Source organism: Nothoprocta perdicaria, unplaced genomic scaffold (assembly GCF_003342845.1).
Source record: "Nothoprocta perdicaria isolate Ctin4 unplaced genomic scaffold, notPer1 scaffold_288, whole genome shotgun sequence".
Lineage (NCBI taxonomy): Eukaryota > Metazoa > Chordata > Aves > Tinamiformes > Tinamidae > Nothoprocta > Nothoprocta perdicaria.
In genome coordinates this window covers 630,630-643,804 of record NW_020455519.1, presented here as the reverse complement: position 1 = coordinate 643,804, position 13,175 = coordinate 630,630, and the positions used below count along the sequence as shown (strand labels likewise).

Here is a 13,175-nt window from a genome sequence, read left to right as displayed (position 1 = left end):
TATTGCACAGTATTCTACTCCCCCATTGCACTCTGAAGTGCACCCTGCATTACACTATGTTGCACCCTCATTGTACSCTGCATTGCACCCCTGCTACATGCTGCATTGCACCCTGCATTGCACCCTGCAYTGCACCCCTGCTACATGCTGCATTGCACCCTGCATTGCACCCCTGCTGCACCCTGCATTACACCCCACATTGTACCCTGCATTGCACCCCACGTTACACCCTCATTGCACCATGTTGCACCCCACATTGCACCCTGCATTGCACCCCACGTTGCACCCTCATTGCACCCCAAATTGTACCCTGCATTGCACCCCACGTTGCACCCTCATTGCACCATGTTGCACCCCACATTGCACCCTGCATTGCACCTTTGCTGTGCCCGCATTGCACTCACATTGCATGCACCTCCTTGCAAGCAGGAGGTTGGGGGGCCTCCGCAAGCAAAAATCAGGGGGGCCTCCGCAAGCAGCCCCCCGCATCCCCACTTTCCTCATGCCGCAGTGTTCGTGACGCTGACGTGCGCCTTCCGCTACGGCCGCGAGGACCTCGACGTGCTGGGCCTCACCTTCCGCAAGGACCTGTTCGTGGCCAACGCGCAGGCCTTCCCGCCGGCGCCCGAGGACAGGAAGCCCCTGACGCGGCTGCAGGAGCGCCTCATCAAGAAGCTGGGCGAGCACGCCTACCCCTTCACCTTCGAGGTGGGGAAACTGAGGCACGGAGCGGTCCTCAGGGGGCCCCGTGCTGCACGGCGGCCTCCGGGATCAGCAGCATCGCGCACGGCACTAATGCCGCCCGATCCGCGGCGGATTAAGGGGGTTTATGACCCTTGGGAGGCTGGTGGGGATGGGGCGACCTGGGATTTGGGTTAAAACGGGAAAAAAAAAAAAGGGCAAATTGCAGCTCAAGTGGCGGGAAGGGATTACGGGGGCGCCGGGTGCTGCTCATGTGGCCTCTTCCCGCACAGATCCCACCCAACCTGCCCTGCTCCGTGACGCTGCAGCCGGGCCCGGAGGACACGGGCAAGGTGAGGTGCTCCCCATGCCGCCTGCAATTCCCTCCTCGTGGCCCCTGGGCATAAGGGATTGATGGTCTCCACCCTGGGATAGATGGTCTCCACCCTGGGGTAGATGGTCTCCACCCTGGGGTAGATGGTCCTCACCGTGGTTCTTCTCGCCATCATTCCGCTCCAGAGTAGCACAAGGCTGTTTGTGTTGCCTTGATGAAAAATTAAGGAATTTTGGACATCCCGGGAGCCCAGCAGCATCCTCAGGGATGGTGGCATTGCTGGGAAGCRGGGACATGCAGGCTGGGGCTTGTCCCCAAGGCTGTCATGACCGAGGTGGCTCTTCTCACCATGCCATGGGTGTCCCCAGTATCAGACTGTCTTCCCAAGCGGGGACGTGGCATGTGCCACCTCCACTGTGGCTGCGTGTTGGGATGAGAAGGGATTTATCCACCTCCTGCCTCCTCCTGCAGGCCTGCGGGGTGGACTATGAGGTCAAAGCGTTCTGTGCCGAGAACCTGGAGGAGAAAATCCACAAGAGGTGAGCAGGGATGGAGATGGAGTTCCAGGATGGAACTGGGATGGAGGTGGCCTCCCGAATGGGACTGGCATGGAGATGATCTCCTGAGTGGAGCTGGGATGGGGATGTCCTGCAGGATGAGCCTGCAACAGGGATGATTTCCCTCCTGGGCCTGGGATGGAGGTGGTCTCCAAAATGAGATTGGGATGGAGATGGCTGCGAAAATGAAGCTAGGATGGAGATGGCCTTCAAAATGTCGTTGGGATGGAAATGGCCTCCAACATGGGCCTGGGATGGAGATGGCCTTGTGAATGGGGCTGGGATGTCCCCTGGGACATGGCTGGGATGGACATGTCCTCCAGAATGGGAGTGCAGCCAAGGTGTTCTCCAGGCTGGGGCTGGGGTGGAGATGCTCACTGTGGCTCCAGGCGTGGGGATCAGCCTGTGGGGACACACAGCCTGACATGTGCACAGCCAGGCCTGGCGCATGTCCCCCTTCCTAGCCCTGGGCGAGTGTCTTCAGCAGGGGACAGTCCCTGGTAGAAGGTTCTTCTGACTTAGCCCACAAGCAAAGAGGGGCTGGGGATGAGGTGGGCCAAGGTGGTGGCCAGAGGTGGCCTCTTGGTGTCCGGACACGGGGGTTCTCCCGGCCGTGCCCTGCAGGAACTCGGTGCGCCTGGTGATCCGCAAGGTGCAGTACGCGCCGGAGCGGCCCGGCCCCCAGCCCATGGCCGAGACCACCCGGCAGTTCCTCATGTCGGACAAGCCGCTGCATCTCGAGGCGTCCCTGGACAAGGAGGTAGGTCCCATAGGCGGGTGGCCTCGCATGGGACCTTATGGCTGCTCGTGGTGGGGCGTGGGACCTCACCAGCCCTGCTTTCCTTCTTCACCCTGCAGATCTACTACCATGGGGAGCCCATCAGCGTCAACGTCCACGTCACCAACAACACCAACAAGATGGTGAAGAAGATCAAAATCTCGGGTGGGTTTTGACCCCAGCCCTTCTTGCTCCATCCTGGGGGGCCATCTGTAGCACCCATGGGTGCCACCACTGCTCAGCCCTGACCCAAGCTCTGCCTCTACCACCCCAGTGCGCCAGTACGCCGACATCTGCCTCTTCAACACGGCCCAGTACAAGTGCCCCGTGGCCGTGGAGGACGCCGAGTGAGTAGAACTTGGTCCCAGCACAGGTCTTGGCTCAAGACTTGGTCTCCCGTTGCCTCTTGCGTTGGGTGACCCATCACAGCACGTTCCGGCTTGCTCCCCGATGGGCTTGTTGGGAGCAGGGGACCTTCTTCATGGGCATCTGGGTGCTTTGCTTGGGGAGATGCAGCCTGTAGAGGTTCTGGAGGTGGTTTTGGGCGCTGACGGGCGCTGTTGTCCCCAGCGACGTGGTGGCCCCGAGCTCGACGTTCTGCAAGGTCTACACGCTGACGCCCTTCCTCGCCAACAACCGGGAGAAGCGCGGGCTGGCGCTTGACGGCAAGCTCAAGCACGAGGACACCAACCTGGCCTCCAGCACGCTGTGAGACCCCAGCTCCTGCTTGTCCCCGGCTCACTAAGAAAACCCCTTATTTCGGAGGGGGGAACAAGCCACTTAGTGCTTGCAACTAAGCACCCAAGCAAGCTCCTGGTTTGCTCTGGAGATGTCACTCTAGGTGCCCCTGGTGATGCATGGGGTGGAGGAGACCCAGTGGGTCCCACCTCCCCGCTCTCCCTTCTCCTCCAGGTTACGGGACGGCGCCAACAAGGAGATCCTGGGCATCATCGTGTCCTAYAAGGTGAAGGTGAAGCTGGTGGTGTCGCGAGGAGGGTGAGTGGCAGGTCCCCCAGCGGGACACTCCGCGGGTCTGTGCTTGGTGCGGTGGCTAATGCGTCTTCTCCTCCACCCCACGGCAGCCTCCTGGGAGACCTGGCCTCCAGGTAAGGCCCGTTTGGCCGTCCTGCTTCCAAATCCCCCTCATCCCTGTCCCTCTCGGAGAGGGGAGAGCACCCAAGCGCATCCCTGTCCCTCTCGGAGCGAGTGGGGAGCACCCAAGCGCAGAAGGCTGTGGATGCCAAAAGCCACCTCGTTTGGGTGCCAAAAGACGCCCTGTTGGGGCACCAAAGGCCACCCCGTTTGGGGGCCATGGACACTGAAAGCCACCCCATTTGGAGGCCGAAAGCAGCCCCATTTGGGGGCCATGGGCGCTGAAAGCTGCCCCATTTGGGGGCCGTGGGTGCCAAAAGCCACCCCTTTTAGGGGCTGAAGGCCACCCCGTTTGGGGACCGTGGGTGCTGAAAGCTGCCCCATTTGGGTGCCAAAAGCTTCCTCGTTTGGGGTCCATGGGTGCCGAAAGCCACCCCATTTTGGTGCCAAAAGCTGCCACATTTGGGAGCTGAAAGCTGCCCCGTTTGGGGGCCATGGGCACCGAAAGTCACCACATTTGGGCACCAAAAGCCAGCCCGTTTGGGGTCCATGGGTGCCGAAAGCCGCCCCATTTGGGTACTGACGGCCACCCCGTTTAGGGGCTGAAAGCTGCCTTGTTTGGGGTCCATGGGCGCCGAAAACTGCCCTGTTTGGGGTCCATGGGCGCCGAAAACTGCCCCATTTGGGGTCCATGGGCATCGAAAGCCACCCCGTTTGGGGACCATGGGTGCCAAAAGCCACCCTGTTTGGGTGCCAAAAACTGCGCCATTTGGGGACTGTGGGTGCCGAAACCCACCCTATTTGGGCACCAAAAGCTGCCCCGTTTGGGGGCTGTTGGTGCTGACAGCCGCCCCGTTTGGGTGCCGAAAACTGCCCCATTTGGGGAGCGTGGGTGCCAAAAGCCGCCCCATTTGGGCGCCGAAAGCTGCCCTGTTTGGGGGCTGTTGGTGCCGAAAGCTGCCGCGTTTGGGCGCTCGCCACCGTGCTCACAGCCTCCCCGCTCTGCCTCGCAGCGACGTCGCCGTGGAGCTGCCCTTCACGCTCATGCACCCCAAGCCCAAGGAGGAGCCGGCGCACCGGGACGGTGAGTGCCGGCGCGCGGGCAGCGTCACCGCGGGCTGGTGCCRCCAGCCGAGCCGCTGACCCCCGTGTCCCCCTTCCTCCCCGCGCCCAGTTCCGGAGAACGAAGCTCCCATCGATACCAACCTCATAGAGCTGGACACAAAGTAAGAGGCGCCGCGTTGCAGGGCGCCTGCCGTCGCCGCGCTCGCTCCGCCGCGGCACCGCGCGCGGCCCCGCTAACGCCCACCCTGCCTGGCTAACACACGCCCTGCCTGTCTCTCTCCTCTGCCCCTCTCCTCGCATGTCTTTGCAMGCAGGATAATCACAGTAAGGAAGCGCCGGGATGGTGGGGAGGGGGAACTGGGCACGTGGAAGTTGCTCCGGTGCACGCGCCAAAGTGCGCGGATAATCCCAGGGGGGACACAAGGGGTCGGCAGTGCGGAAACCTTTTGCAAATGCCGTTTGCCAAGGCTTCGGAAGGGTTTTGCCAAGGCTTCGCAAGGGTTTTGCCAAGGGGTTGCCTCTTTGGAAGCGCCTGGCGCTGCCCGTCCCGCCGCTCACGCGCGCGTGTCCCCCGCCCCGGCAGTGACGACGACATCGTGTTCGAAGACTTCGCCCGGCAGCGGCTCAAGGGCATGAAGGACGACAAGGAGGAAGAGGAGGAGCGCGCCGCGTCGCCGCCGCCGCTGCTCAACGACAGATAAGGGCCCCGCCGCCTCGCCCCGCCGCCCGCCCGCTTCTCTTTTCTACGCGGCTCCGTTTCGGTTTCGAGCGGCGCCGGGAGCCGACCTGGCACCTCCGGCCGCCCCCGCGCGCTCAGACCTTCCTTCTCCATCCACGCTCGGGATGGGGCCGCGGGCGCTGGGCCCCTCTCGCCCTTCACCACGTGGAGAGTTGGGGGCAAACGCGAGCGGGCCGTGTGGTACTTCTTTTTTTCTTTTTTTTGGGGGGAAAGTGGTTCCTTGGTCCCGTCCGTCCATCCGTCCGTCCTTGGCTTTTTCGGTTTCTCCACCGTTAACCTGTGACGTTTCCATGTTGGGTCAAATAAATTATTCTAGTTTATTAAACTGGGAAAAAAAAGGAGCCGCAGTGCCCGTGTCTGGGGGGGAACACAGAGGGCAAACCCCGGAACATCATTCCTGCTTTCCAGGGGTAGGGAACAGCATTCCCAAGGCCCTCCTGAAGCGTTTCCATGAGAAGGGCCCTGGCGCAGGCTCTCCCGGGTCCAGGCTTCCCTCCCCCTTGCCCAGGCAGCTGTAAGTACTTAATATCTTGGCCATCTCAAGTACTTTGTCAAAGCCGGTTCAAGCCGGCCAGGAAGGGCCCAAGTTATTTAGGGAATAAAAAGGGAAGTTTAGACAAGTACAAACTGTGCTATTGCTTAAGCCTCATTTCCCTAGAAAAGAAATATCARGCGCGTTTGCTTCCTTGTTCCCTGTCACGGGGGAAAGGCTCCGTGCACCGGAGCACTCGGGCTCTGCAATGGGGAGACGATGCCCAGCCGACGTGGGAGCCTTTRATGGTGGAACGAGGGGCTTGGGAGACATGGAGAGAGCAGCGGATGCGCGAGGATGAGGAGTGGACATCATCTGTTCATGGGGATGGATGAGGAAGCGCGGAGGATCCTTCTCAACACGTATAAACAGGCGTGTCCCCCCTTCAGGGCGTGAAGACGGAGCCGGATTCTCCTCAGCGGTGCCGTCACAGGGCGGGAATCGAAACACAGGGAAGGGAAGGGCATGCAACACTTTGCTCGAGCTTTTTTGGGACGTGTTGCCTGGAGGGGCTTGTGGAGTCTCCATCCTTGGGAGATGCTCAAAACCCACCTGGCCTCGGTCCTGGGCACCCTGCTCTATCTGGCCCTGCTTTTGAGGGGGCCTGTCCAGAYKATTTCCAGGGGTCCCTTCCAACCCCAGCTGCTCTGCGATTCTCTCAGGCTTGGCCTTGCTGCTCCTAGGCACCAGCTAGTCCACCATGTCCCTGCAAAGGAGAGAGCAAAAGAAACAGCCTGGTTGCTGGGAAGACTCCAGGGCCATCCCTTCTCCTCAGAGAGTCCACCTTGCGAGGCCCCTTGCTGGGACCCGCTCCAGACTGGAGCCCATTCCCTTCACTGGGAACCACCAAGCTACAGAGTGTCCCAGTCTGGGGCTCTGCCCATCTCGGGGGCTGCTGGGGAAGTTCTGCTTCTCCTCCCCTGCCAGCGCGGGCTGGAAGAGCCCACACGGCTCGTGTTGGGAGGGGATCCCATTGTAGCTACAACCCCGTGGCTTTCCCAACGGTGTTTTAGACTTGGGAAGCACGAAATCACCACAGCACAGACTCTTAGTTCCTTAGAGCAGGAACTCTATGACTCTTTTCTTAGAGTTCCTGCTTGTGAACACTACAGCACACGCTCTGTAGGCCCATGACAACACGAGGGCACAGTGTTCTCTGCTGGTAGATGCCCTCGGCGTTACAGGCTCTTACACACAGCTACAATCTGAACAAGTGACACAATCAAAATTCTGACTGTATAAAATAGTATCTGTTACACTTGGGCCTGCTAGCTACATCTGTAAGTAAACAGGAATCTCGCGGCGTGTGCGGGCTAGACCGTCGACAGGAAACACCCTGAGGCTCACCCAAAATTTCCTCTACCCACAGCTCTCACGAGCCTGAACCCAGTCCCAAATGTGCAGGGAGCCATCGCTGGCCGCTGACAACAAAGTCCGGGGTTTCTGGGGGTGCCACGTGTGCGCTGTGACCACGGGAGGGCCTTCGCTGCCATCGGGTCCGCCGAACACGTGGCCTTTGTGGACGAAGAGCGGCTCTGCTTCCCTGCCGGAGCCATCCCAGCTCCGGGTGTCATAGACGTGTACGGTCCCATCAAAACCTGGAATAAAAGRGAGGCAGAGAGCAAAGTCACCACCAGCTGCTCCCACTGTCTCGTGGGCTCCCACTGCCCTCCCTGCAGGGCTGCTGGGGCAAAGGGGGACAGAAGCCCAGGTCCAAGGGCCAGGAGAGCAGAGGGTCCGAGCTTTGGAGGACCTCATCTTAGAAGTTGGTTGCTGCCAACTTTGGGGAGAACCCAAATGCCAAAGGCTTGGCCAGCAGCCCTCCTAAGAGGGGTCCTCCCCAGGGTGTTTAAAGTGASTTTGAAGTGGGGGTCTTGGTGCGAGGACACAGATGACACAGCCCCCAGGGAAGAGGCGCCCAAACCCCGTACCTGAAACGGCAAGGCAGCCTTCTAGAGCAGGAGCCCAAGAGACACACAGGAACTCGGCGCTCGGGCTGGGAGAGGAGACACTGCACTTGGCCCAGGCCAGGGGCTCGGAGACCTTCCTTAGGTCCGTCAGCGTGAGCTGCCCTGCGCTCGAGAGGCGAGCTACGGGCCGGGAGCTCGGGGCAGGGCCTGGGGGGCCGTGCCTGACCCCCATGCACCACCGCTGGCCGCACGGCACCRAGGGGACGGCCCCGGCCTCCAAGGGCCCCTGCGGCTGCCGCGTGTCCGCCAGGCACAGCTGCCCCTTGGCGCAGCACACGAGCAGCGTGTTGCAGTCCAGGAAGGCCACGTCGCTGAGCTCCTCGCTGCTCCTGGAGGCTGAGGAAAGGAGAGGTGGGTTTTAGGTGCCACGAGAAGTTATTTCCATAATGTGATTCTGCTACAATCCTGCCCAAAGAAGCAGATTTTCAGCCTTGTCCCTTGAAGTGGCTTTCAAACAATTCTACTACTTCATTCATGGCCAGCARCATAGACCAAGAACCTCCCAGGGACCCATCTCTGCTTCCATGCATAGCCCGTGTCCTTCAGAAGGAGAGAGGAGACACACAGGCCCATGACTGTCACCAGAAGGGTCAGACAGAGCTGATCCTCCCTTGTTTTGCTCATCTCACTGAGTTGGACACACAGAGACCCCTTCTTCTCCCCTGGGAACACAGTGAGCAGGAACTGAGTTCTTCTGAGCACGTAAAGCCCTGTGCTGCATTGAGAAGGCACCTCCCTTGCTTGGGATGACTCGGAGTAAAGTTCACAGGCAGGTTAGAGTCTCCATGGGGCACTTGCTTAACCTCTCCAACACCCAACCAACAATTTTGACAGGATAGACACATTCAGGAACTCCATAAGTCGGCAGTTTGCAAATATCTTTATGCCCTTTGGCACATGCCTGAAAATATCCCATAAGAGAGTGAAGCATTTGCTACGCAAGGAGTTGCAGCCTTGCCTTCCCCAAACCTCATCTTTCCGAGCACAGGTAAGGCTGTGCTTTGTTTACCTGCTACGTAGACGTTTTTCTTGGATTCAACCTCTGTAACTTGGACGTTGTTGAGCCTTGAGCCATGAAGAACCCACGGGGCTCGGGCAGAAGTGGCTGCAATTTTAGCCCAAGGTTGCCCCGTGCCATTTTCGGTGGAAATGGAACTTACAGATTTAATAACATCTATATGGGAGAGAGAGATAAGTAGCCGTAAAATAGGCCAGGACACAAATAACCTATTTTTGCACTAAGATGCATCACATAGCCCACAGTGACCCTCTAAACCAGAATGAAATCATGACAAAAGCTTCCCAGACAAAAGCTGCTCTTCTCAACACATCAAGCAAGGATAGTGAACAAAGCAAACCGAGGCATTCCCAGGATTTCACCAATTCCTCTCCTTATTTTATCCCTGGGAAGCAGAGAGACTGGTAGGGAGAGTAGCTCGTGGTGCTACCAACACAAAGGCTGCAGTAAGAAGCTCCTCAAGCCCAGAAACATGTTCCCTTACCAGAATCCTCTGCTGACACCTGCCACACCTGGAGGGAACTGTCTGGGGGGCCACTTGTCACCAACAGGCTGAGGAAACAACAAGAAAAACAGCACAGGATCTTCAGGAGCAGAGAAGAGCCACCTTCTCCTGGCTTGGGATGCACCAGTTGTGATGGGCACRGTTGTGCTCTGGCCATGGCTACCACGTTCAGGAGCTCCCATCCATGCTTGGAGCAGACACGGAGCCATAAGGACAGGGATCCTCCAATTYCTCATCCCAGGGCACCCTGCACAGCCCAAGTGTGATCCCAGGCATTAGCATTTGACTAGTGCATGTGAGAACAGCAGGAGATTAACAAGAGGGAGAAGTGCAGCATGGTCTTGTGTAGAAGGAAAGAGGAGAATACTGAAAGGGACCAGCCAGGGAAGAATGTTTGTGTGATCTTCAAATAAAAATATGGAAAAATCTTCTTATCCTGCATGTGGAGAAACTTAGAGAACAGCCACAGCAGCCACTCTGCGAGCCAAGTGCCCAAGCCCTGTGGGAGCCACCAACTGRGAGCTCTCCCAATGGAGAAGGGAAGGGAAAGGCAGCGGGGGAAGCCGTACCTGGTGTCTGGCACGTGCTTCAGGCTGTACACCGGGCGGCTCGAAAATCCACCGCATTCCACCTTGAAATCTCTTTCTGGACACAGACCCTAGGAACCAGAGGCAGACGGAGCCATCACTTCTGAGGCTGCAAAGCTCAGAAGCTTGTGGGGCCACTTGCCCCACAAAAGGCAGCAAAGGGGACGAGGCAACACACCCAGAGCAAAGCTCTCGCCTTTCCACAGGTGCTTTTTGCAACAGTAAGACTGACAAAACACAAAATAGTTAAAAAGCTATGAAAAAAAATGTGGAGAAAGGCACTGCCAAGAGCTCTGCTGTGTGAGTTTCGCTCGAAGGGGCAGAGAAGTCCACAGTGCAAAAGCACCATGAAAAATAGAGGTCACRTTGCCTGCTATGGGTGTGAGGAGATGCCTGAGGTGTGTTGAGTGCCCCGGGGTGAAGCAGCAGCCACCAGGAGCGTTTCCCTGCACTGTGCCAAGTCACAGGTGCCACCAGCAGCTCGGGCAGCAGCCCTGTCCTCTGCAACATGGCAGCTCCAATGAGGTCCTTCCTCCTCACTGGCCTCTGTCTCCTCATCCCTGTTATTTCCCAACCGGCTGCTGCCATCCACACACCTCAGGAGGAAGCTGTTAGGGCACAACCTGCCTGCAGATGACCACAGGAGTGTGCGACTGCCTCAAAAGGAGGGCAGACAATCACAGAATCCTTAGGGTTGGAAGGGGCCTCTAGAGATGATCGAGTCCAACAAAGAGCTTTTGGGATGGACCAAGAGCTGGCTGAGAGGCTGTCAAAGTGGCAGGGGCTGAGACCTGGCTTGTGGAGGCCTGTCCTATCCCTATATGCCCAGTCCAATGGCATCTGCAGACTGAGCACTCGAAGCTGGAGGGGGACAGGGGGGCCTGGCACTGACCGGACACAGCACCCACCTGGGTCTCCTTCGCCTGCAGCGTCGGCGGCAGCAGCAGCTGCAGGATCTCGTTCCCGCCGGAGTGTCCGTACCCGGCCACGCAGATACCTGGATGGGGGGGTCCGGGGACACGGTGAGGGTCACACCCCTGCCCGGCCCACCCCAAGTCAGACCCTGGAGCAGAGGTTGGCTACCTTGAACCCCGGGGCAACCTTGAACCCTTGGGACCACCCTGAACCCTGGGGCCACCTGCACTAGTGGCCATGGGTCCCACAGGGCCTGTGGGGGGTTCCAATACAGCCTCATTCACCCCCCCCGGGACAGCCCTGTCTCTGACCCCCCCAACTCAGCCCCAACCCCCCCGATATGACCCGATCCCAGATCCCGCCATACATCCCTATATCCCTTCCGTCCCCYCTCCCAGGCTCCCGGCCCCTCTTTTTTCCCCCGCACTCACGGCTCCCTCGGGCCCATTCGATAACGCGCGTGGGCGCCTGGAGCTCGAACGTGTGGAGCGCCTCGTACCTGCAGGGCAGAGGGCGGCGGGTTGAGGAGACCGGTCCCAGTGTCCCGGTCCCGGTGTCCCCCCCCGCCGCCATCTTCCCCGCCGCGGCCCTCACAGGCGCAGGGACTCGAGCAGCCACTCGTCCTCCATGGCAACGCGTCGCGCCCGTGACGTCAGCGCGTCGCGCCCGCCGTGACGCGCCCCGCGGCGCTTCCCGCCTTTTGCGTGGGCGGGAAGCGCTGAGGGGAGAGGCGGCGGCGCYTGAGGGGAGGCGCGTGATTCCCGTCGGGAAAGCCCCTCCATTCCCCTCTTATCGCCCTGATGTTGACTAAGCTGCGGGAAACGCAGCGCAGCGTTGGGTATGAGCGTGGAAAAGACTCTGAGAGGCACCTTGGCCCTGTTGCGATAACATCCTCGCTCATTTTAACAATCCTTGTGCATTTTAACAGATTAAARTGCAAGTAACAGCACTGCAAGGCCTTCATGCAGATTTATGCATGCARTGCAACTAATAACTGCATGGATTTATGTGCTACTCCCCCAAGAGCCAGCTGCGTGAGCAGTTTTCAACTCAGAAGCCTCCCAAGTCCTCAGAAACAGGATCCAGGCTCTCTTCTGCCTTTCTGCTTCCCCATAGCGCAGGATGTTTGTGTTACTAGTTCCCATATTTATTTTTGGCTGCCCGATGCTCTCRAACGTGCTGCCGATTTGCTGATGGGCCCCGTGTTCGTCAGCCCCCACCATGATGATGCTGAAACTAAGTGGGGCTTTCGCAGGATAACTATGGTTTTCTCTCYCTTGCAGCTGCAAAAATTGGAAATTTGGTGAATTTTCTGAATATTGGGCCTTTCCCATCGGTGCTGCGAGGCGAGCCTGTTTTCTCTAACGCTGCAAGGTGGCAGCCTACAACTTCCAAGGTAAAAATGACTGKTTTTTTTTGCAAGCCTGCGTCTGAACGGGCATCTTTTAATCTGCTGCACGTCCCCTGCGCTGTTGGACACTCTGTTCTGTTTATTTGTTTTTTCCCTTGTCTTTCAGGCTGCCTTCAATGTCAGGGGAGAAGTGACCAGAGGAAGGTCATCAGAGGGCCCCGAAGGTGCTTTGGGCTGTTTATTAGGCCCATTTATTAGGGCCCTGCTCTCATCTGGACGCTTGGAGCCATTTTAGGGCTTCCCTCCCTAGGGGAAAGGAGCAAGAAGCCAAAGCAAAACTCAGGATGGAGGAGGAAATGTGAAATGAAGGGCAGAAAACCAAGCTCGGGAGGCAGAAGCTGGAGCCAGTTGATGTGTGAAGTGTTTCTCCTTCCAAGCAGCGCTGGTGCTGACACCTTTTGCTTTGTCATCTCAAGGCAGCTTGGCCTAAAACACAGGAAAAGAGTGGCGAGAATTCTCATGGACAGAGGGGAAAGTGTTTCGTTCTCCTTTGCTGCAAAAAAAGAGCCCTGCGGTCTGAAATACGCTCGCCGCTGCTGCATCAAGCGTGTTTTACCCCATCTCTTGATATATCACAATGGAAAAAGCACAGAATATTGAGTAAGCCTCTTGTGAAGGAGCTGAAGGGAGCAGCCTGGGATGCCGTGYGTGCTTTTCAATATAAAGAACATGCTGCTTACAATATCTTGGAAATTCAGGGTATTCCATGATGGTGGTGGCCCGTGAATGGAGCAGTCACCACGCAGCAGCCTCCCTKCACATCAGGGCCAGCCCTGCTGCCTGCATTTGAGACTTTTTCACCTGGAATATTGGCAGCAGAAGGAAAATAGGGAAGTGTTGCTATTTCCACCATCTGTCTCTGGCATTTCCACTGCCCGGCGTGTGACTTGTGGTCCCCAGCAGGCTGGGGTCTCAAGTGAGCTCTGGTTAAGAGAAAAGTCCTCCTGAGTCTCCTGCAATAGCAGAGGAAGGTCCCGGCTGTGCAAGTCTG

The 13,175-nt window shown here is 58.4% G+C and overlaps 2 protein-coding genes and 1 long non-coding RNA gene across 3 annotated transcripts in view; 2 read left to right on the top strand and 1 right to left on the bottom strand.

The window, feature by feature from the left end:
• ARRB1 (arrestin beta 1) overlaps positions 1–5,587 on the top strand; it is a gene marked incomplete at its 5' end in the record, with an annotated part of 8,114 nt that extends 2,527 nt beyond the window's left edge. The window contains 12 exons of the mRNA XM_026041550.1: positions 512–708; positions 975–1,034; positions 1,487–1,554; positions 2,197–2,332; positions 2,431–2,515; positions 2,625–2,697; positions 2,921–3,058; positions 3,263–3,346; positions 3,433–3,456; positions 4,456–4,526; positions 4,617–4,668; positions 5,091–5,587. Of these exons, the coding sequence (XP_025897335.1) occupies positions 512–708; positions 975–1,034; positions 1,487–1,554; positions 2,197–2,332; positions 2,431–2,515; positions 2,625–2,697; positions 2,921–3,058; positions 3,263–3,346; positions 3,433–3,456; positions 4,456–4,526; positions 4,617–4,668; positions 5,091–5,208 (1,106 nt within the window). The remainder of the gene's footprint in view (positions 1–511; positions 709–974; positions 1,035–1,486; positions 1,555–2,196; positions 2,333–2,430; positions 2,516–2,624; positions 2,698–2,920; positions 3,059–3,262; positions 3,347–3,432; positions 3,457–4,455; positions 4,527–4,616; positions 4,669–5,090) is intronic.
• A 1,260-nt stretch (positions 5,588–6,847) lies between these two features.
• WDR73 (WD repeat domain 73) lies at positions 6,848–11,424 on the bottom strand. The gene is made up of 8 exons (XM_026041557.1): positions 11,368–11,424; positions 11,205–11,272; positions 10,767–10,855; positions 9,841–9,929; positions 9,251–9,318; positions 8,758–8,922; positions 7,710–8,084; positions 6,848–7,376 (listed from the first exon to the last, which is right to left on the bottom strand). Exons 1-8 carry the CDS (start codon positions 11,400–11,402, stop codon positions 7,138–7,140), a joined length of 1,128 nt encoding a protein of 375 aa, XP_025897342.1. The 5' UTR covers positions 11,403–11,424; the 3' UTR covers positions 6,848–7,137.
• A 67-nt stretch (positions 11,425–11,491) lies between these two features.
• Positions 11,492–13,074, top strand: LOC112949187. The gene is made up of 3 exons (XR_003249764.1): positions 11,492–11,611; positions 12,057–12,169; positions 12,291–13,074. It is a non-coding gene; the product is annotated as an uncharacterized LOC112949187 (long non-coding RNA).
• The last annotated feature ends 101 nt before the right edge of the window (positions 13,075–13,175 follow it).